The sequence below is a fragment of the Phaethon lepturus genome, unplaced genomic scaffold (genome assembly GCF_000687285.1).
Source record: "Phaethon lepturus isolate BGI_N335 unplaced genomic scaffold, ASM68728v1 scaffold9839, whole genome shotgun sequence".
Classification (NCBI taxonomy): Eukaryota; Metazoa; Chordata; class Aves; order Phaethontiformes; family Phaethontidae; genus Phaethon; species Phaethon lepturus.
In genome coordinates, this window is record NW_010565548.1 from 40,645 (window position 1) to 62,868 (window position 22,224).

The window sequence follows — 22,224 nt, forward strand, 5'->3', positions numbered from 1 at the left end:
GCTAAAAAAGATTTTAATGGGTTTTAAAGCACTGGATCTAAAAAGATCCAGTTCTACTAAAGACTGTATGCTCAGGTGTATTAATTGACATTAAGTTTATGAGAGAATGTGGCTTTTGTTCCATAATTTCAGCAGATTTGTCAATAAGACAAAAATAAAAGGTCTCACTCATGTATTAAAGATTTTTTTTGAACTCTTCTAAACAGTTGTTGCCATTTTTCAATCAGTATATGCACAAGCAAAAGATCAGACATTTTCTATATCAATTTTTGCATTTCTACATTCAGTTTTTCAGACACAGTGATTGTGGAAGGAAGTGTTTTTTAAAGGTGATCATAAAAATGAGAGGGGAGCAAACATAACAGTGTTAAGAACGACAGTACCATTTTTTCAATAAGTACTTATCAGCTTCCAGCTGACCTTTCATTTCTATTCCTCACCTCTTTACCTGATTTTCATTTACATAGTTAAATACTACATATTAGGATTCTCTTCAGTATAATTGTCCAGTACACTATCAACATTCAGCTGATGTAGTCTGTGAGCTGGTATGCAGAAAATATGCCACAGGCTATTTTAATTCTATTTTTTTCATCTATCATTTGTATTGGTTTCATTTTAAGTAGATACAGCTATTGTCATAGCTTTTATCCTACTGGTTCTTCAGGACTGGCACCACTGATGCCTGCTTTACGTATAAATAAACATCCTGTAAAACTGAATTTTGATGTCATCTCCATTAGGAGGAAATAACAACTTGGCTGTCTATTAATTCTAGAAAATACACCGGGTAAAATACAGACTAAGACGAGGTCAACTATTATGCAATTCATTGTCTCTTTACAGCCTCTCAAGTTTTCTTGAGATATGTGGTCCCACAGTATTATAATCACTAGCAGAAAAAAGAACTTTTCACTTCACCTCCGATCCTATACAGTAAGGAGTGAATTCTGCTCACGGAGGCTGCTGAATGGACAGGGGCACTAAGCACTTAATGTCAGCATTTAAGGGCATACAGGACTTTGTGAATGGTCACCAGGTAAGATTCCTTTTTTGTGGATTCCTTTTTTTGTCCTCTGATGACAAAATATATCCAGGGAAAAAATTATCGTAAGGCAAAAGAAAATAAAAATCCCAAACTCTGTCTTCGGTCAGTAAACTTTTACGTTAATCTTCATGTACTACGTCAGTTCTTTGCAATGCATGTATTTGTTGACAGTGCAGATCCGTGCATACGCATGCATTCACAAGACTAGTTCATGAATGTCTGAGGCTGACAGAAATGTCCCCCAGCAAGGTCTTCATCGTAGCCTAGGAGTCAAGGAGCACGCTTCACTAGCAAGTGCCATGCCTTCCTCCTGCAGGCGTCCCAGTTGTGTTTGCGTGGCGGCAGCGCCTCATCATCATATGCCCCCATTTGCATCTTTCTTCTCTGACTATTTCCCCTCAGGTCCTACTACGATTTAAAAAGAGTCTGGACATTATTATCTCAAGATCTGGCTCCATGAGTCTCTTCAATTAATAATTTAACAACAACTCACTGAGAAGGCTGTCATGTCAGCTGAATGCTAAAGAATATAAAATGCTTACAAAACTTATTTTGTGTTGACCTCTGCAGACTTAACGCACTTAAGAGACTGTTTTTATGAGTAATAGAGCTATAGCACACATTAGCAGAAGACACCGCAGTGTAAAACATTGGGCATTTCAAGCTAACCGTAACATTTCTACGTTTTGACGTAAACATCGGCTTACATCCAAAACTCAGAGTGGCTTCACTGCTTCTGACAGTTCCAAAGATATTCGACACTACACAGACATATTTTCCAGCATCCCTTGATTTCTCTGGATTATTGATAACAAGTCTGCCTCCCACCATACTGTAGCGATCCTTTGTTAAATCAATATCCCAGTTGTTGAGTTTCCACCTATTAAAAAAGAAAAGCCAGACGTAAGATTTGGCCCAGAAAAACAAACCTATGAAGAAGTGTGATTTGAAAAATAACTCCTAAGTTGTGATAAACTATACAGGAAGTTATTAATATACTTCTATATATGTTTTAAGTTTCTCTTCAGCAAAAGCCACAGATTTGATAAAACTCCATAGGTCTTTTAAACTTAACAGTCTCAGTCTATTTCAGCCTTGTGAAGATGTGACGTATATTAAAACCTGATTGCTGGCTATATAGCACAGGACACTTGAGCCAGCTGTGAGGGAGCTAGCTAGTGATCAGGCACTGGGATTATAAACATATGCTCAAATAGCTATCTAAGGCCAAACTGGCTAAGAAAATACTCCCTCTGCACCTTTAAAGTATGGATTAATGAAATTTTTAAGAGCTTTTTGCAAACTTGCTGTAGGGAGTGAAAATGTTTCATAAAGATTAACATGCCAGTGAAGTCTGTGCAAAAACAGTGGCACGCCTGATTTAAGACCCACTTACTACATTAAAAAAAATTGCTGGACACTCCCACCTTAATTACTGCAAAACCCCGCAGCCCGTTCACTGAGTCGCTGTAACTTTCACTTCAGGGACTACGAGAGGAACTTGGTGGAGCAGGTCTGGCCCTTACTGACTTCTGCCAGGTACAACACAAGGGGTGGGAACCAGGATTCATGATTTAGATCTGTATTTTTATCTATTACTGCGTCCACGAGGGGGAGCCCATAACCTTCTTTGAAAGGAACGACACCTTTCCTGGGCACAAATGGGAAAAATGCAACTTAAATACGTTTAAAGATCATAACATTCCTGCAGTGTAAATCGCTTTTTTGACAAGGCAACTGACAGGCACCAGCGTTTGAAAACGAGAGCGCATACCCTATGTGTTCCTTCCTTCATAAAACGTACCGAAATACGCAGAATACTCATTTGGAAGCTGAGATTGCAATTGTCATAGAGAGAAACAACATAAGAAGTGGTATTAAGAAAAAATAAATTAAAAATAGACATAAATAATGAAATGGTAAGATTTTCAAGATGCAATAAATAGCATTTAGCTTTTACAGGATTTTAGAGGTATCACTTCAGTCCTGTGAGATATACTCCGTGTGTGCATTACAAATAAATCCCCTGCTCAGAAACACCTAGGAATAACTGTCATGAGGACAGCCTATGCTGCAATGAAAGAGATCAGAAAAACATTACAAAATGTGTACCTGTGAGGAGTAAGAATTAAAAATTGTTTTCTTCTGATTTTATGAAAGATGAAAACACAGTCGTATTTTTATGATATATCCTCAATATTTTTTCTCTGAGCATGGTATTAATTGATAATCATTTGTTAAACAGGGTTACTCTGTAGTATAAAAAATTAACCTTAATGAAGATAGTCATGTGACCTTCTTCCTCAAACCTTGCCTCTTAAATGGCAGCTCCTTCATTCCACAAAAGGTGTGTTTGTCAGTAACCTCATTCTCATGGGTAGTTCTCACCAGGGTCAGCTGGTGAGTGTTTCTTTTACATGCACAGTGTTTCTCACACAGAGTCAGATGCCTCATGACACCCAATCGGATGCACAGAGATTAAAAGAAGTTGTATCTCTCTAGAGCTGGGAACAAATATTTGGGGTTTTTTCCCTATTAACTGCCTAGCAGCTTGGGAAGATGTATTAGTAAAATGTGTAGTTATCTATCTGTCTTCTCTGTTTCCAAAGCTGGTTTGAGTTTCTTCCAGTTGAGATGTAAAACTGCAGGAATATACATATAAAGAGACCTACAGTGAGTTAGGAACCATCCAAGAGGCTATATCTGATGGGAGACTACAGAAAGAGGTGTTTGAAGAAACCTTAGGAATGGTAGAATCACCAAGAGACCTATGAAATCTCTAAAGATGGTAGGAACGCTACAGAAAAAGGTCACTGGTAATCAGCAGTGTGTATTTGCATAAAAGGTCATTTTGGGGGAAACAGTGCAGTAATCAGAGTTCCACGATTTGCAGAAAGGACTGGGGACTAAAGGACTCATATCTGGTCCCCGTGAAAGTATCTTGCCTTCCATAGCAGGGTTGAAGGCTCCAGCAATGACAGGGGGAAAAAAATAGATTCCTAGAAACTACAGTGAGTATTTGAACTTTAGCAAGGATGAAGGACCATCAAATACAGAATAGTGGATGAATGCTTAACAAACAGGGAAAATGAAGAACTTCTAAAAGAAGACAAAACAGAAGTGGCCAGAAGGACTTCTCTACCTCTAAAACAGGAGAATTTTGGCTCATGAACTGTTGCAGGGCTAAGAAATGAAGACAATATATTGAGGCAGACTAATATAATGAAGTCAGGAAATAAGGAAAGTGGCCTTATTCTGTATCGAAATTATCATCTCATCAGCTATCAGCAATAACTGTTATATTTTTTCCTAAATAGAAGAGCTCTGGAGGTGCGAGACAATTCTCCCAGAGTGACTTTACTAGTTCAGATTTTGCAGAGCCCATGACAGATAACGAAGAATGCTAAAATTTATGTAGAGCCTGTAAACCTCTATAGATGATAATGTTTACATAGTCTTGCAGACAGGGTGGGGTAGTCTCTGGACAGACTGGAAGTGATGGGTAAGTATATCAGAAGGGTACCTAATCTAAGCGTATCTGATCTCTCCACATTTCCAGTCAGTTCCAAGCATGGGGAGAGCAAACAAGTGCAACAGCAAAATGCCATGTAGAAAAACCTGTAAAGATACTAGAGCCAGGGATTATGTTCAAAACGGATATACTAGCTTCCCCTCAAATCCTTCAGTCACAGGTTGTTCTGTATATGTAGACAACCTGTAAGCATGTTTAAAAAAAGGCAATGAAGACTAGTTAAGCTGTTTTGATGGAAGAAACCATAGTTCACCACAATATTGTAACAGATTTAAAAGAATGGCCAGGACTCAACTCAACTTTTGAGTCCTCAACAAAGGACTCAACTGCTTTTTCTGTCTTAACAACCAGAGTCTAGGAACACACGTAAGTGAGTATGAGGGCAAATCATAGGATCACAGGATAATTTAATGAAATGGATCTCTTTTGCTGGCAAGAAATTGGATCTGTCCCTTAGTATGATGACAGCAGTATTCTCCCCACGACTAGGCTGTAAATTAGTCATGGTCTTAGTAGTGACAATCTTCAGTACATTGCCCTGTACATAATGAGCAGATAATAGCCGACAAACTCATACGGATGCTCTGAAATCTCCATATGAAGCAGAATTGTCCTGCTAATAACACTGCAATTACTCTGAAAGAGGTCACGTGTGAATCTCTACTAAAATTAGCTGAAACATTTTCCCAGAAGAGCGTTTTTCATGCCTTCAGTAGCACAGCTGACACATTCATGAGCGTCTCTGCAATATGGTGGATGCAAAAGAAACATAGGATGTAGAATATCCAAGTTCAACAGCCAGTCCTTCTTCTTTCAGAGTAAAATAGGATAAAAAATCAAGAACTTGCAAAAAATCAAGTCATGAAAACCTTGAACCTCAGTCATCCTTAGCCTAAGCCAGAAAGATAGCCTCTTAATGTTTTTTTAAAGGTCACTTTTTTCTGTTTGCATTTGGATCATTATTCCTTTCAAAAGCTGGAAACATTTAACACAACATGAATGTACTACTTTCAACACTGTCTAGACGTTTTGGCAAATTGAATGAAGGTTGATTTTTACTCAGAAATTGCAAATCTCCCTGTTTTTTCCTGCCTAGAAGACTTTGTTAAGATAGTCAATCATTTAATACCACAACCTGAAACACTCACTGAGTAAAATACATAAGACCTGAAAATCAAAACAAGAGAGTTACCTGTAAGTAGGAAAAGGAATTGCTCGAGCCCTGCAGTTCATTGAAACTTGTCCATCTGAAGATTCTTCTGGGTAGATGGTATCAATGGGTTGCTCCTCAAAAACGGGTCCATAACCTTTGTTTCCTTCCTCTGCAAAAATCGAGTTTAAAATTAATAACCTTTTAATTAGTAGCCAAACTGAAGATGAATTTACATTACACCTTCCACATTCAAAATGCAAAGGCTAAATAGTAAGCCCTGCAAAATCAAGTTTTATACGCATCAACAAAACCAGAACAGTATGGTTGACAGAAGTGCTGGCCTTCCTTCACTGTCTTCTGCTTCATTCCTGCCCTCTGAGAACAAAAGTAATTTAAACTATGTTCCTGTAAAACTAACTTCTCTGCCTTCTCCACTGACACCGTCAATTATTTGATGAAGATAATTATGAATTGAAGATATGCCCTTTAGGAATGCACTGAGACCAACTTATTCCACCGAGGCCAACAAATTCTCATCAAACAGGTCCCGATGTAAAACAACTATCCAAACATTAAGTGTTTCTTATGTTATAACCTAATCAGCTTCAATTTTTGCATACATTTAGAAAGGATCTTTATTACATCAAACAAAGGAAAACTAATGTCGGAGATTCACAGCTGAGAATTACATTGTTCCCAGAACACATTTCTGTCCTTCCTTTCACGCTTAGGTATATGTTTATGTTAACTCTCTCTCCTCCAAAATAACATTTTAAAAAAGCCCCACATCAAAAATAATTGAAGTTTGTAGAGTCAAGCACTTAAAGATGAATAAATGTCAGACAGGTTTGACAACAGACCATTTTTTTTTTATCTTTTTCCTCCATTTGCTGATGCTGTTGTAAAGGTTACAGGCTCTGCCTGCTCCAGCTGCGTTCCCTTCTCCTTCATCTCCTCCAAGCATACCAGATGGCTCTTTGGGGTCTGTAAAAGCAAGACTAGGAGCAAAGGTGGAACACTATGGGAAAATTCTGCTCAGCAAATCTGGGATGTAACTGGGTTTTTTTTGCCGTGAAAATGGCAAAAGTGCACTCTAGGCACAGAGTGGCACTGTGAGAAGATGGTGCATGCTCAGTATAGATAAAATTTTTGGACAGCATAGCTGCCTAATTCTCACAGGTCTCTGCTGAGACTGAACTCACGGTACAGACACTTGTTAAGTAAACTCATGGGAAAAGCAAAGTAATACATGACTGCTACCAGGTTCACTTTCCCTTCAATCTTTTTAGCTTAAAAATTTCCCAAAGCAATAGTATCTGTACGGCCCATAAAAAATCCACTACATGTCTTGTAATGCTCCATTTAAAAAAACTTCACGTACCGAGACCTAAATTGGCAATGTAACAGATCAATGTCCATAATTAAGTTACGCTTTTGTACTGATCCCCTTAAAATTCTTGCTGTTGGTTTTCAAAACATTAAATTAGGCAAGTTTTATAAAACCTAAGAGAGAAGGAAGAAACTATCTATATAACTAAAGAATGTAAATTATATCAGTATTAAAATATCATATATATATGAAACAATCCTTATGCAGATATATTTTTTACTGCTCCTAAATTCCACATTCATAGGTAGACACTGGATTACAGCACTAGCAGAAAGCTGTTTATAGAGAAAAAGTTAGTTCCCTCCCAGTTCAAGTTTGGGAAAAAATAAATGACCATTTGCCTTCGGGACAGGAGCAGGTCCAGAAGGCACTGCTATGCTGCAACAAGTATGGCCAGGCAACTTCACTTTTAAAAAGTACTTCATGTAATGAGAAGAGAAGCCTTTCAAAGAAGCAAAGAAGAGCAACTAGAAAGAAAGGCAGAGCTTTTGAAAAATGGTCTGCTTGCTTTGATATTTTAAAGCACAACACTATGAAAAAAATCTACATATTGCTAGATAAAAGAAGAAATAATTTCAGACTGAAAGGGCAAGAATCACGTATTTGCTCAGAGCCTGGAATGAGTGAGCCAGAAACCTGACGGCAGTTTCTGTGCAGCTCTTGAATACGAATACAGAATAACAGCGGCCCCCAGCAGCAAACAGCCATATGATATGCACTGACTCTTTCCACCTTAGGGCTCACATGATGTTACGGACCACTTAGGCATTTCATGGCATGCATTTTTCATGCTGCCAGCACTATTCGTTATACTGAGTGAACGTCTGTTTCCCACACCGACCGAGTATGCTTCGTAATGGCACTTCTGCTGCAATCCGTCGTGAATCTGGTTTCAGATGTCTGGCTGAGCGGAAGAAGATGCACGGACTGCACGTCAGGTGTGGCAACCAATACACCTTTCCCCCCCAGGTGTAAGCTGAACGTGGACCAGTGGCATGTAAACAGCATGAGGGAGAAAAGGGAAGAGAAAGGGTTTGTGAAAAGATCAGCAAGAAATGTTGACACTTTGAGTGAAGTACCATGCCTCTGTGACCAAGTTCGGAGGGTGAGGAAGGGCAGACTCAGAGTACAAGGAAAAAGATCAGTTCATTGAAGTTGTACCCACAGGAAAAAGGGGAGAAGTAAAAGTAGGAAAAGGAAGAAGGAAATAGATGCGTTAGATAAACTGTGGATGAGAAGAAAAGCACACTTCTTCTGTTCTGGTCCTGCTTTAGACATGAGGATGGACTCCATGACCTTTCAAACACCCTTACTGTCTGATTTTCTGGGTACATTTCTTGTAATTTTTTTATTGGAGCAAAAGTTATCATCAGATTGAAGCATTCCTCAGTGAGTTCTGCAAACAAGATTCAGACTTTTCAACAGTGTTAAAGTGTATTAGGAAGTTTTTGCAAAGGTCAAGAAAAACTCTGTGCAGCCGGTGAGATCGTGGATCCTGTGTTAAGACCCGATGCCGCTGGAAGGTGGCCCTGTCACCCCTTCTCCAAGCGATAGTCTCCAGCTGGGCAGTGTCATTCTCCCTGTAGGCATTTCTGCAACACCTCTCATGCTTGTCTGACTTCTTAGGTAGCTGCTACAGCTAAAGAGAGTGGAAATCTATTCCCTTCCAGCTTTCTGGGTTAGATTTCTGCCAGTTTAGTGAGGTGAATTTGTTCGCTGATGAAGACCTGTGCCAGTGCCAAGGGTGGAAGAGGAGCAGAGGTGTAGGCTTCCACCTTCTGAGTGGAAAAAAGTTGTCTTAATAACTGAACCATCTGAAAGAACCACTGCCTAAATAAGATAGATGTATCTGAAAGCCTTACCACTACTTGTAGATGAGTACAAAATTATATTGGTACACCTTCATGTCCCTGCACAAGCCTGTGAGAGATGTTGAGAGATCTTGATATAAAATATCCAGCACATTCAGAGAAGAGATGCCAAAAGAATAACTGTAAAAGACTATCAAAAAACCACCTGAGACAGTCATTTTCACGTTATCTCAAGAAATGTCATCAGAAGAGGGAAAAGAAAGGCACAATGCTTATTCAGTGCATCCTAATTTTGTATATATTTAATTCAGGAAATGTTCAGCTTTTCCATATAAATCTATTTTTTTAAAATGAACTAGCTTTCAAATGACTTAATTTTACGCAGTAAACACTACTGTAGGAACGTAGAGACAAAAAAGTTTTCCAGACTATATACACTCCTGTTGTATTACTTGGGTCATAAAAAGAGAAATTAAAACCAAATCAGTAGCTGATCATCCTTCTATCAGTCCTGCATGGATCTCCCTTCACCTCACATGTTTCCATGTCCTAACTATTTGCCCACTGAAATGGTCTTGCAGCCTGTGTGTGCCCTGCTCCTGCTTCTCCCTCTCATGTCCATCTCCAGTTTGATACGGAAATTATGCTTACTTATAAATATAAAGGTAATGCAAAACTCTTCAATATAGCCACCATATAGGTCCACTTCTTGTGTCTTATTTCCAAAAGCCTAATCACTGTTATTGTTAGAGAGCATATTTCATTAGTTCAGAATTTATTTTCATAATGAAATTCTATATAAATGTATGAATTCTATGTATTACTGTAACTACATTGACACTAATTTACTCAGGTAAATTTGACATAAATCTAACAACACAGAAGACAAACTCTGACTTGATTTTTGAAAGATGAATGACTTCAGCAAAGCTGCCCTGGATATAAGTCACTGTAACATTAGTAGGAAGAAGGGAAAAGACTGATTTATCAAAACCAAATGCAGTTATTGTGCATTAAAAATACCCTAAAGTAACCAAGCAACTTTCCAGTTTAGCTTACAGGTCTTAATTGAAAAAACACATTTAGGGAAACACTGTTCATAACATCAGAGGATTTCTTTAACTTTCTTTTAGGTGCACTTGCTGCAGATAGGAAAAAGGTTGAGTACGGATGGAGAGAGTATGGCCATTTGGTCAGTTTGGGATTTAAGCGTGCACTTGCTGCAGATAGGAAAAAGGCTGAGTACAGATGGAGAAAGTATGGCCATTTGGTCAGTTTGGGATTTAAGGATCAGAAGCCTGAGACGTGGATAAGATACATGGTAAGAGCATCCCAGGGACACTGAAAAAGGGAGGATGAAGGTGTTAGGCTATTCTGTGGGAATGGCAAATTGATCTTGGGCTGCTTGGACGTTATTTTGATGAAAAGAAATCGATATATCTAGGGAGAGGAGATGGCAGAAAACTGCTTGGGATACAGCTGGGAAGGGAATCAGAGGAACTGAAGCAGAAACTTCATGTCGTATAAATGAGGTGCCAGGAAAACACTGTCCAGTGTAGACATCCTAATACATGACTTTGGGCAGAAATGTGGACAGTGTGAGGGGAAAAGTGAAGGAAATTCTCACCATCTAGAAAAGGGTGAGCAGCGCTCAGCTGCACGTGAACACACACACAGAGCTCAGCTGCTTCTCTCTCCCAACTTCTTTCCCATCCAGTCCTGTTAAACAATGTTTAAAAAACTTACTCTGAGCAAATACTCTGTGTTTTAATATCTGAATTATTTTATTAGTTGTTCAGAACATTCCTTAGCAGCTGAATTTTCTTGGTTTGGGGTTATCCCCATTGTGACAACATGCTTTTGTCAAATTTCTCGTAATCTAGAATTTTCATGTCCGGGTCCCAGCCTGTCCGAGACTTGATGTGGGATGTATATACTCTTAATATTCAGGGCAACATGTCTTCCATTTTTTCACTTTTGATTTTCCTGAATACATAAATTTTAAGTCTGTTAAATACAGGAAATGGACTGCATTTTTTTTTTCTTTTCGTAAAAATGACTAAAAAAGGGTGACTGATTATCTGATATCTCTCCCTATCTGATCTTGGTAGATCCTACCAGTTTTACCATTCCAAATTATCTCAAAGAGTGTCTTTTTGACTGATTCTAAAAACCCTCCAGTAAGGGTTGCCCCTCTGCTCTGCTCTGGTGAGTACTGGAGTCCTGCATCCAGCTCTGGAGCCCTCAGCACAGGAAAGACATGGGCCTGTTGGAGCAGGCCCAGAGGAGGGTCACCAAAATGATCAGAGGGATGGAACATCTCTCCTATGAGGACAGGCTGAGAGAGTTGGAGTTGTTCAGCCTGGAGAAGACTCCAGCGAGACCTTATTGCAGCCTCTCAGTACTTAAAGGGGGCTTAGAAGAAAGATGGGGACAAACATTTTAGCAGGGTCTGTAGTGACAGGACAAGGGTAATGGTTTTAAACTAAAAGAGGGTAGATCTTGACTAGATCTGAGGAAGACTTTTTTCCCAATGAGGGTGGTGCAACACTGGTACAGGTTGCCCAGAGAGGTGGTAGATGCCCCATCCTTGGCAACACTGAAGGTCAGGTCGGACGGGGCTCTGAGCAGCCTGATCTAGTTGAAGATGTCCCTGCTCATTGCAGGGGGGTTGGACTAGATGACCTTTAAACGTCCCTTCCAATCCATAGCATTCTATGATTCTATGTTTCTAGGTGATTCATAATTTATTTTGGCAAATATCTAAACATTGTAAATATCTAAAGATCTTCAGCTTTTGGACCTTTTTGTTGAACTTCCCAATTTAATAAAAGTTCTCATATTAGATCTGAGTTTCATCTTGTGGTATCTTACCTACCTCTGTGTCTTTCCTCTTGCTGGCAAGAAATAAGGAAGAAAAAATTGCACCAGGAGTATTTGCACACAACCACTCATCTTGCTCTTCATGTGCAATGGAATTCTTTAAACATAAATATAGTATTTACATTCTACATAGTATTAAGCAACTATGCCAACCTGTTACTACCATAGACAATATTAAATCTTTAACTCAAAACATCAGTTTCAGTGGGTTAGAGTGCTGAGCAAATAATTCCTCTGTTGAGACAGAGCAGGGCTAGTTTGCTTGTTTCAACAGCAGTCATCCAAATCACATTCAGACAAGTCAATTTATTTTATTATTAGCTAATTCAGTCCTTACATGCATCTAATTTATTTTGAAAATCGATTTTACTCATAGATTAAGGATAATGTCATGAGGTAAAGCTGCTTATAATTATGGGAACTGATGTGTGAGTAAGCACAACCAGGTATTAAAGACATTGTGAATTTTTTTAGTTCATAAGAGAAAACAGCAATTCTTGGGCTTATTTTTTTCCAGTATGGAAAATTAAATAAAATCTAATTGTTTACTTTTGTCTTACTCATTCTCAGCTGCATATGGCACATATTGCGTATGTTTTTAGGGGTTGTTTTATGATATGTGTGGCAAATCATGGAACATAAAATGCTTTAAAAGGCTTTTTTTTACAGATAACCTGGGCTTGCAGCACTCCAGTATCTCAAACCTTAATGAGATGACACAGAGGACATAAAGTTCAATAAATGAAGTGATAGCAAGAATAGTCATTCCTTCTTTCTTTTTTCATTCTACAAAGTCTACTCTCTTCTGTACTGTAAATTTGAAGTGAGGCTCTTGACATTAAGTGTGGTATTTATCTCATGTAATTTTAAATGTTAGGGATTTTGTCCAAACTAGACATGTGCACTTTCTTAGACAAGCATTTCCAGAAGGTAATTTGGATATACTATTCTCTCTTCCTTAAATACAGAGAAAGCTGAAACCTGTATCATACTGTAAAGTTGAAGTGAGGCTCTTGACATTGTGTGGTATTTATCTCATGTAATTTTAAATGTTAGGGATTTTGTCCAAACTAGACATGTGCACTTTCTTAGACAAGCATTTCCAGAAGGTAATTTGGATATACTATTCTCTCTTCCTTAAATACAGAGAAAGCTGAAACCTGTATCACATATTTAACCCTTAGTTAAAATAAAGCATGATAATCTTCCTGTAAGAGAGTCTGGATTTACCTGACTGTAGCTGTGCAACATGAGCTGGAGTCTCAGCTGAGCCCACTGAACCCAGAACCCAAGCCTCCTCCTGGAAATGAACCTTCTGAGGCAGCTGGAGTACCATCACTAGCAACAATATGAATGCTAATGGCAATTTGTCTCCCATTTCTTCAAGTGTTACGATTCAGGACGGAGGGTACAATGATGGCACAGCCCACTCCCACAACTGATGAGGGACCTATTATTATATACTTGTTTTTTCTTGTTTTGCAGCAGCATCTAGAAACCTCTGTGCTGGTCTCTTTTCCCAAGTAACAAGTGATAGGACAAGAGGAAACAACCTCAAGTTGTGCCAGGGGAGGTTTAGATTGGGTATTAGGAAAAATTTCTTCATTGAAATGGTTGTCAAACACTGGAAGAGGCTGCCCAGGGAAGTGGTTGAGTCACCATCCCTGGAGGTATTTAAAAGACGTGTAGATGTGGTGTATGGTTTAGTGGTGGACATGGCAGTGCTAGGTTAACGGTTGGACTTGATGATCTTAAAGGTCTTTTCCAACCTAAATGATTCTGTGATTCTGCAATTCTATGATTCTATCACACAGGCAGGGAACACATGCTAAGAAGGAAAGAGCTGATGTTCTTAAGCAGGACTTCTGTATCACATAGCAGAAAATTTGGAACAGGTCAAAAAAGACCACTATGTTTACTGGGAGAGGCAATTACTAATAATTACACATTACTTCACAGTTAACATTTAACAGCCTCCCTAATTCAAATATACCTGTTTTCTTCTGCTCATGGAAGTTGTCACAAGTAGAGAGGGAGTTTTATACCTGATCTGAGATGTTATTTTGTATGGAACCTGAAATAGACCATTCCTGTAATTTATTTAATGAAATTATCTGTATAGACTGCTACCTGTCTTTTCAATGTACTCATCCTCACATTTTGCATAATCAATTCTCTAATTTGAATACAGAAAAGTAGAAGAAAATAGAAAATTCTGAAAGGGCATAGTACACTGTAATTTTGTTAGTCTTTTATAACAATGTCTCTGAAAGACAGGTCACTAAACCATGTTAGGATACTTGTGCATCACTGTCTTCATATGGCTAGTACAAGAATAAGCAAAAATGCTATAAATTAACATTTACTCTCCCTATCTAATTTGATATACTGATTACAAGCACGTCTTAATTTTCTATGTTCTTTAGAAGATATATCTTTTCATGTTGGCTTATAGAGTAGTTATAATCTGTAATTCATGCAGGAGTTGTGGAATATTCTTCACTTAGGAGTAAAAATAATCTTTTAACTTTTTCCTCATTTACGAAGTTATTAACACTTTATCAGTTTTTTAAAAAGTCATATATTTCAAGTGATTAGTCAGAAATGGTGGATATATAGTTATGTGGAAATTCACTGGAAAAGTAGATTTAATGGGAAGTCAAATCTAAGATCAACTCACTTCACTCAAATGATTCACATCCTGTGAATCATGTGCAAGAGATTTTTAATGCATGTCCATTTGTATATTTGCCTTATTTGTTCTAAAGTGTCCTTAATCTCACTAAATCTTTAAATTAAAACACAGAAAAATAGAGAAGTAATTGAATCTTAATAAGGTAAACAGCTGATTAAATAAAATGGAGCAAGTGTTCCCTTAACCAGTACTTAGGGCACTCAGGGTTCTGGAAGGGCTCCCAGATACAGCACCATTTAGAAGGTGCTTTACTCAGGAGGAACCACTTGCACGTAAGAAACAGAAAAACATTAGTGTGGAAGACCATATGCAAAAGAAAATAATGATGGATATTACTGAAATACAGGGAGGGGGGAGGGGCTGGCAGTAAAACATACAGGGCTATATATGCCTATGAATCCATATGTTCAGAAACTACAGTGGATATATCCTAGGGTCCTAATCCTGCAAACACTTCTGCACACGCATTCAATTCCATAGTAAAAAAATCCCAAGCTCCAAGACCAGAAGACCAAACCTCCATATACTAGAAGGGCTTGCTGAATGATAAAGGGAGAAGGATTTGAATGCTCTTCAAGACCTACAGTTTGCATACTTTAACAAAAAAAAATTACCATTTTGCTTTAAAAAAGGCAAAATAGTACGAATTTTCCTTTCAGAATGTTTATGCATAAACTATTTCATGTTGAAGATAATTGTAAGAAGGTTAGCAGTAGTTTTTTGATGGATAAATGCCTAATAATTCCACTGTAATGAAAATATATTTTCAATGAAAGATGGTAACAGTTTTACTAAGGGATAGTTACTAGAGCTTCTGTTGGAAACAATAAGATCTTTATTGTCATCTTTAGGAAGGGTAAAATGGTAATACTATTTGCATAAAGCAAATAATAAGAAGACAGCAATTTAAGTTCATTAAAGGCCTCTCATATTCTTTCAGGAACTCAATCCATCACAGAATTTTAGCACGCAAGTTGAGCCAAATCATCAAGTTTACTTATGAACGTGATGTTAAGCACATGTTCAAGTCCTCTGCTGCCTAAGAATCAACTGCTTTCAAAAACACCACAAATTGTGATGTGAGTATCAATAGCAAATCGCAGTGAAAAGTTTTCCAAAGGTCAATGTCAGAAAGAAGCTAAAACAGCTGGAAAACTTAAGATCCCATCAGCCCTGCTGGGCAGTGATATAAAGTTATTTTAATTAGTATCTTTATTTTTCTAATGAGCCGCCTTCTCCTTCTGTTCCTGCTTCCTGTAGACCTCTCCATTTCCCTGGCTTTTAACATTGCTAAAGATGGATGCTCGAGTCATTTGGTATCACTCATCAGTATTGATCTACCCGACAGTGCTGTATCCTGTTACATATTTTCACATGAGAGAGGGACAAAAATCTGTTGACACAGCACATGGCTAGATTAACCTTGAATGCCAATGGATGCTGAACAGAAGAGCCACGGACTCATTCATAATCTTAACTATCACCAAGTTGTCAAGTTCTGTATCAGCACTGCAAGCCTATAAACCATTTGATATGTAGATCTGTAGATGATATGTATGAAACCATTTGACAGTAGATCTTGTACTGTTTTCAATATGTCACAGAAATTATGACCGACTCGTATCTGAGAAGCTCATGCTCAGAAACAAGATGGCCTGGGAATGAGCCAAAATATCTCTACCAGGCTTGCAGGAAGGTAAACAAGGCAATTCCAGGTTTCTGAGCATTATGATCACAAAACACATTATGATTATTTAAATGTCAGACACTCTGCAGTAGCATGAAATGGTCTTCTAAGATCCAAGCAGGCACAAAGCAGACAGGTAAACAGTTATTAAGCATATTCATCCACTTGGTATTTAGATGAAAATGCCTATCTCTCTTTAGCAATTGTGAACAATGCCGTATGTTGTGGTAAAAAGCTTTAAATAATGTAGATTCTGGTCCTCTGTTAAAAAAAGGTATTTTTGAACCTACTGTTCTGGAGAAAACACAAACTATATATAATTTAGGGTTTGGGGGTTGGATTATTTTTACTTCTCTCATAATCAAGTGGGAAAAATTGCACTTGGCATTCATGGGAAGCTTATGTGCTGAAGCAGTGGAAGTTCATGTCCACAAAACTCATGATGTAGCATTTCATGGTCTAGAAAGAAGATTCCATCATCCTGATGGAGAAGAGCTACCAGTGTAAGCCAGCAAGACACAAAAGGGATGTCAATTACTACGAACTAGTTAGTACTCAAACAGAAAAAGTAACCACTCAAGCTGTTGTGCTTCCTATTATACGAAAAGGTTAGATTGTCTTTGGGAAGGCTGCCTCTACTTTTCTGGACTGAAAAGAGCGGGAGTAGTATTCCTATCCCACATGTGTCAGTGACGTCCTTGAATAGCCACATAGTTAATTTTGTAGTTTCCCCTTCACAGCAAGTTTCAACTATGAAAGGCTCCAACCCTTGGCAAAGCAAGTTTCTCCACTTATGCCTAAGAATGACAGGGTTCAGTTTCCTTGTCTTCTCAGGCTGCCAGGAGGAATGCCAGCCAATACCAAGCATAGTACTTCTAAACATACTCACATTTGCCTATCAGATACTTGAATCATTTAAGTGGTTCTTCCTCAAAAACGTAAGTGTTATTTCAAAAGTGACTTAAGAGCCTAACGTGCTGATCTCATGGGAAAGCCAGTACTCGGCAAATTAGGAATGAAGGTGAAGTGCGACAGCTGCTCCGCACAACCTCCCCACACAAGCGTTCCAGGTGCATATGAAATATCAGCAACGTACTCAGAAATCCAGCACGCTGTCTAATCGCATCCTCGTGTACACATCGAAATAACTGCCCTGCACTGAGAGGCCGTGTCCTACCAGCTTTCACTGAAGCTTGGGGTCCTAGGGATTTTTCAAAATAAGGCATTAGGTTCCCTAAAAAGCTGAAGTGCTTTTGACATTTTTGCCCCTGGATTATTAGCTCATTGTGCACAACCCAAAATAGTCACTAGAGTGACAAGCTGCCTTTTGAGGCTTGAGCTGACCCAAACTCAGGTACTGCCTAGCTCTGCACTATGAAATCCTAAGGTAAAAAGTAGAATAGTATCATTAGAAGGAGGCACACAGTAATATGTAGAGGGACACAGTAACATTTTTTGCTATCGATTCCTCTTATAGCCAAAGGTAATCAAATATTCATTAAGCACAATAAAATATGGGGCCTTTGCAGCTTTTAATTAGTCTTTTGGAGGAAGAAACAACACAAGCCCGTCGCTGAGACACTCTCAATTCTTTTGGTGCAAGGTTATTATCCCAAGTGAAGATACACTTTGGTTGATTTATTATATGGGATGTACTGGATGAAAGAAAAGTTTAAAATTCAGACTTAGCAATAGGATGTGAATTTAATGGGGAGCCAAAGGCAACTTAGAAGTATGTTTGAGAGAGAGTCCAGGTGTCAGGGGAAAGAGGAGAAGAATCAAATATTAACAGCAATAGGCATGAAATAACATTTTTGGCAGTGGATTGACAATCATCACAACGTTCCCCGAGGAGTGATTTGCTGCTGTCGTTTGCCTTGCACTGCTCAAAGTGCACTCTGAAAGGCAACCCTTATTATAACTGTTCTATCAGTAAGTCAAAGACCAAACTACTTACAGCTTTTTCATTAATGTATATCTGCAAGACTACATTTCAAGAACTGATTTACCTGGAAAATAAATATTTCTCCTGTCTCATCGCAGATGATCTCTGCCTAAACTGCCGATGCACTGATTTGTATAGTATTTGCTTCCCTTCAGTCAAGTAAGTGCAGATTCCCCACTGCTGGGAAATTGCCAGTCATTGTAACAATTATCAACTTCTGCCCTTGATTGCCACAAAACCGGACTGGCTAAAAGTCAGCGGTTTTATTCCAAGGCAAACTCCAAATTTCTAAAAAATATGTATTTCAGTTTGGCAAAAAGATATTTTTAAATTTCCTGCAGCAGGAAAAAGATCAATTTGAAAACAGGTAAAAATCATTAGCTTATAGAGTGTCAGAAGACCTGTCACCCTTTCAGGCAAAATTCTGAACATCACAAGTCAGTGTAGCTCCAGGTTTTCAGCTTCTTAGCCCCTTGTTTCCCAAATACTTCTAGCTGGTAAGTCTGAAAGCTCTCAATGCTCAATCAAATGCACGAATTCTGAATACTTTCAGGTTTTTTGTCTGATATCTTTGAACTTGGGACAGATCATATGGTGAGACATCCCAAAGGAAATTACCCTGGAAGCTATCGATTTCCTGGCTCCAGAGCAGTTAATATATTAGGTCTGTTTAGAAACCATGGGTTGCAAAAACCTTGACTGGTGGCTCCAGAGTCACAGATCGGTTTGCCCAAAGGCAACTGAAATGGTAGAACCACCTAGAAGTGTGGATCCAGCACCACCAGAGGCAAGGGGAACCAAATACACTTCCAAAGAAACCTCATGTTTTGTTAAAAAGTGCCAGAGCAACTTTTTAATATTCTGCTTTCAACACCTGCTCCCAGCTAATTTTACTTTTTACTCTGGTCCTTGGTCTGTCTTGCATTGAAATGAGAACTCATGATCTTTACTCAAAAACTGTCCCCAATTCCCACATTCCCCATTACTTTGACACTGCCAGCATTCCCCTTGAATAGTATGTGTGCAAGAATAACTCCTAAAACTTGACCTGATCACCCTGATAGTGCTCCTTCTTTCTCTGCAGTATCTATCTTTCACTTTTAACTGTACTGTGAACACTCCCAAGCAATCCCTTATATTTCGTCTTGGTTACTGCAGCTACGTATTTTCTGGTTTCCATGACATTTTCATTGCCAGGAAATACATTAAAAAGGAAAATTTGCTAAGATGAACTGCCAGCAGCTCTAGCACTCATTTGAAATGAGAAACCCTCCAGCAAGATTCAAGTGCTGGTGCAGAGCAAAGACTACAACATCAGATTTATATAATCCATAAGTGTGCCCTAATCCCTAGATGATAGGAGCAGATTTTCTCTCAACTCAAATGGGTATTTAATTATTTACGCAAAGTAGAGCAGGTCCAAGAGCACAGAGTGTGTGCTACTCAGCCTTGCAATAATACACCAGAAATAACAAACTGCCTCTGATTGTGTAAGACTATGAATCTTCCACATTGGAGGATGGTTCTGTACCTTCAGAGGTGGCAGTAGGTCTTAATCTTTGGCCTTTGATGAAAAATACAAGCAAGTCCTGGATTTATTCCATAACAGAAGATAAGTTAGGAAGTTTCTGTGAACTGGGAATAGCACTGTTAGAACCTTGCCCCATTCAAAACCCTTCACACCAATGTCCCCTACTCTTTTTACAGGAATCATAGCCTAACAGCCAACTACAGTCAAGCGAAAGATCAAACGAACATTGCTATGAATATAGCAATGCCTACTCCAACTGCATGCAATATCATCAGACTCTTCTTTGTTCTTCCTATGTATGTCACTTACTTGTGACACTCATAGCACACAACCTTTCCATGTCATTCTAAGGCACCTGCCAGGAGGTGCATTCTGGTGCCAAGACTTCTGGCTTCTGGGCACAACTGCAATGTGCACAACACACAAGCAATAGCATTAATCATCTTACCCATCAAGAAATTAACTGAATGTTTGTCCTCAGTGACTGACTCAACTTTTTAATCAACCAATGCCCAGCACTTGCTTGGATACTGCAGCTGATAATTTTGTTTGACATCACCACGCCCAGAGTGAAATCACATGTGTAACATTACTAATGGTAGTTGACAGCCTCTTTCTTCAGGATGAGCCCAGTATTAAAGTGATGAATTTTAATTTTTTATTTTGGTGCCACTAGCAACCCTCATATCTTAACAAAGAAAACATCCTTGAAACACATAATAAATACATTGTAAGCATGAGATCACAACACTTTAAAGGTCTTGATTTTTATTAGGTACCAGTATATCCTCCAGAAAACTCAGACATGGAGTAAAGAACTAATTTCAAACTCTTCATAGAATAAAATAGTGCTTTCATTAAACCAAAAAGCACTCCTGTGAGCTATGGAGTAATTTCTTAAAAGGTACTAAGCTTACATCAGAGTATTAATCAGATTTTTTGACTCAATAATACAAACAATATGGTCTCATGATACTGAAATTGAGGCGATGCCTGAAATGGCAGGACAGATTGAGTAAGACTACGAACAGCCCGTTTCAATTAGGGACTTATTAATTATATAAAGAACCCAGAGAAACTTACGAATAGTTTATGAAATGCAGTAGAACTAGCTTTATGAGTAACTTTCTCCTCAAAGTAGAGAAGGACCTACAGCCTACCTTGAAAATAACCAAATCATTAATAGACAGTATTTGCACTTTTCAAACCTCAGTCAGTATTTCATGTATGCACAATTTAATTATTCTGTTTTTACATACTCAGATGTCAGTTAATGCAGGCTGTATATAAGCAAAATGTTTTCTTTCTTGAGAAGAGCTCGCTTATGCTGGCAACCTAATTCTTGATAGCAACTAAAAAACAGCATTCATTTAGATTGGCATGGAAGTCTGAAACAGGCTTTACAAATCTCAAAGTTGTTCAGAACAGCTGGAACAGTAATTAGATTTTAATTCTCAATTTTTGCTTTTCAAAGAGCTCCTTCCATTTCTTAGAAATGAACCAAAATTTTAGTTACAAACATCTCTATAATTTCAGATATTCAAAATACGACTCCTGAAAGTTCATGGTCCCCTCTCTATTTATGAAAAGTTTTCCCATTTTAAATTTCAAATTAGTCAGTATATGCAGCATTGCCCCACTGTACTATGAAAACTACCACTACATTGTTCTGGTAGGATGCTGATTTTATGACTTTTAGACGGTGTCTATAATGGTGTATAATGGTTTAGATGGTGCCTACATAATTTTGTGCTTAGTGCCTCTTCATTGCGTTCATATTTCCATTCGTCTCATCATGTTGATCATCTGTGCATGAACAGATGGCTGATATGTTTTTATAATCTAGAGAAATAATTAGAATAGACAAAACCAAATTTCAAGTCCAGATTTGTATTTTCGCAAGCTTTTAACTATGGCGTCCATTGTAGTAAGTATGTTTCCTTATAGCGGCATAATTCACATTTAGTAATTCACTGTAGCCACACAAATAAATGAAAGCACTACAAAGAGCATAATTGACCTTGAAATGCATAAAACTGACAACAGTTAGTTAAATGAATTAACATGGGAGGTCATCTTACCTGCCAGGCAGAAGACGAAACAGGGTGTAATAAGATGATAGATGAAGAGCCACATGGTTATCTTCTGTTCAGTGATTATCTCAAAAGGAATTGTGCCTTGCAACACCAGCATTCAGAGAGCTAAAATACCTGATTAGAGAGAAAGAAAAAGGAGTGAGTAATTCTGACATAAGGCTTTATCTCATATCACATTTCACTTGCCATATTATCTGTCTGAACTCAATACTTAGAAGTTAATATAGGATGGAGACTTGTGAATAATAAATGCATTATCAAATTTGCTGGATCAAATTCATGATCTCTTTGAATCTGAAAGCACACTGTTTAAAAGTACTCAGATTTTCCAGTGACAGTAATATTGTAAATATTAATACTGAATATCATCTTTTAAACTCATCTTCCTAAACCAAAACTTAGTCAGATCCTCTCTCTGTGAACACTTCACATTATTAGAAATATTAAAATATT

At 38.2% G+C, this 22,224-nt stretch overlaps 1 protein-coding gene across 1 annotated transcript in view; it reads right to left on the minus strand.

The window, feature by feature from the left end:
* Window positions 1–21,881, minus strand: part of LOC104627111 (contactin-1) — a gene marked incomplete at its 3' end in the record, with an annotated part of 59,204 nt that extends 37,323 nt beyond the window's left edge. Inside the window, exons 1-4 of the mRNA XM_010295218.1 lie at window positions 21,757–21,881; window positions 16,486–16,488; window positions 5,773–5,902; window positions 1,756–1,928 (exon numbers count right to left, since the gene is read on the minus strand). Of these exons, the coding sequence (XP_010293520.1) occupies window positions 1,756–1,928; window positions 5,773–5,902; window positions 16,486–16,488; window positions 21,757–21,868 (418 nt within the window). The remainder of the gene's footprint in view (window positions 1–1,755; window positions 1,929–5,772; window positions 5,903–16,485; window positions 16,489–21,756) is intronic.
* Between the last annotated feature and the right edge of the window lie 343 nt (window positions 21,882–22,224).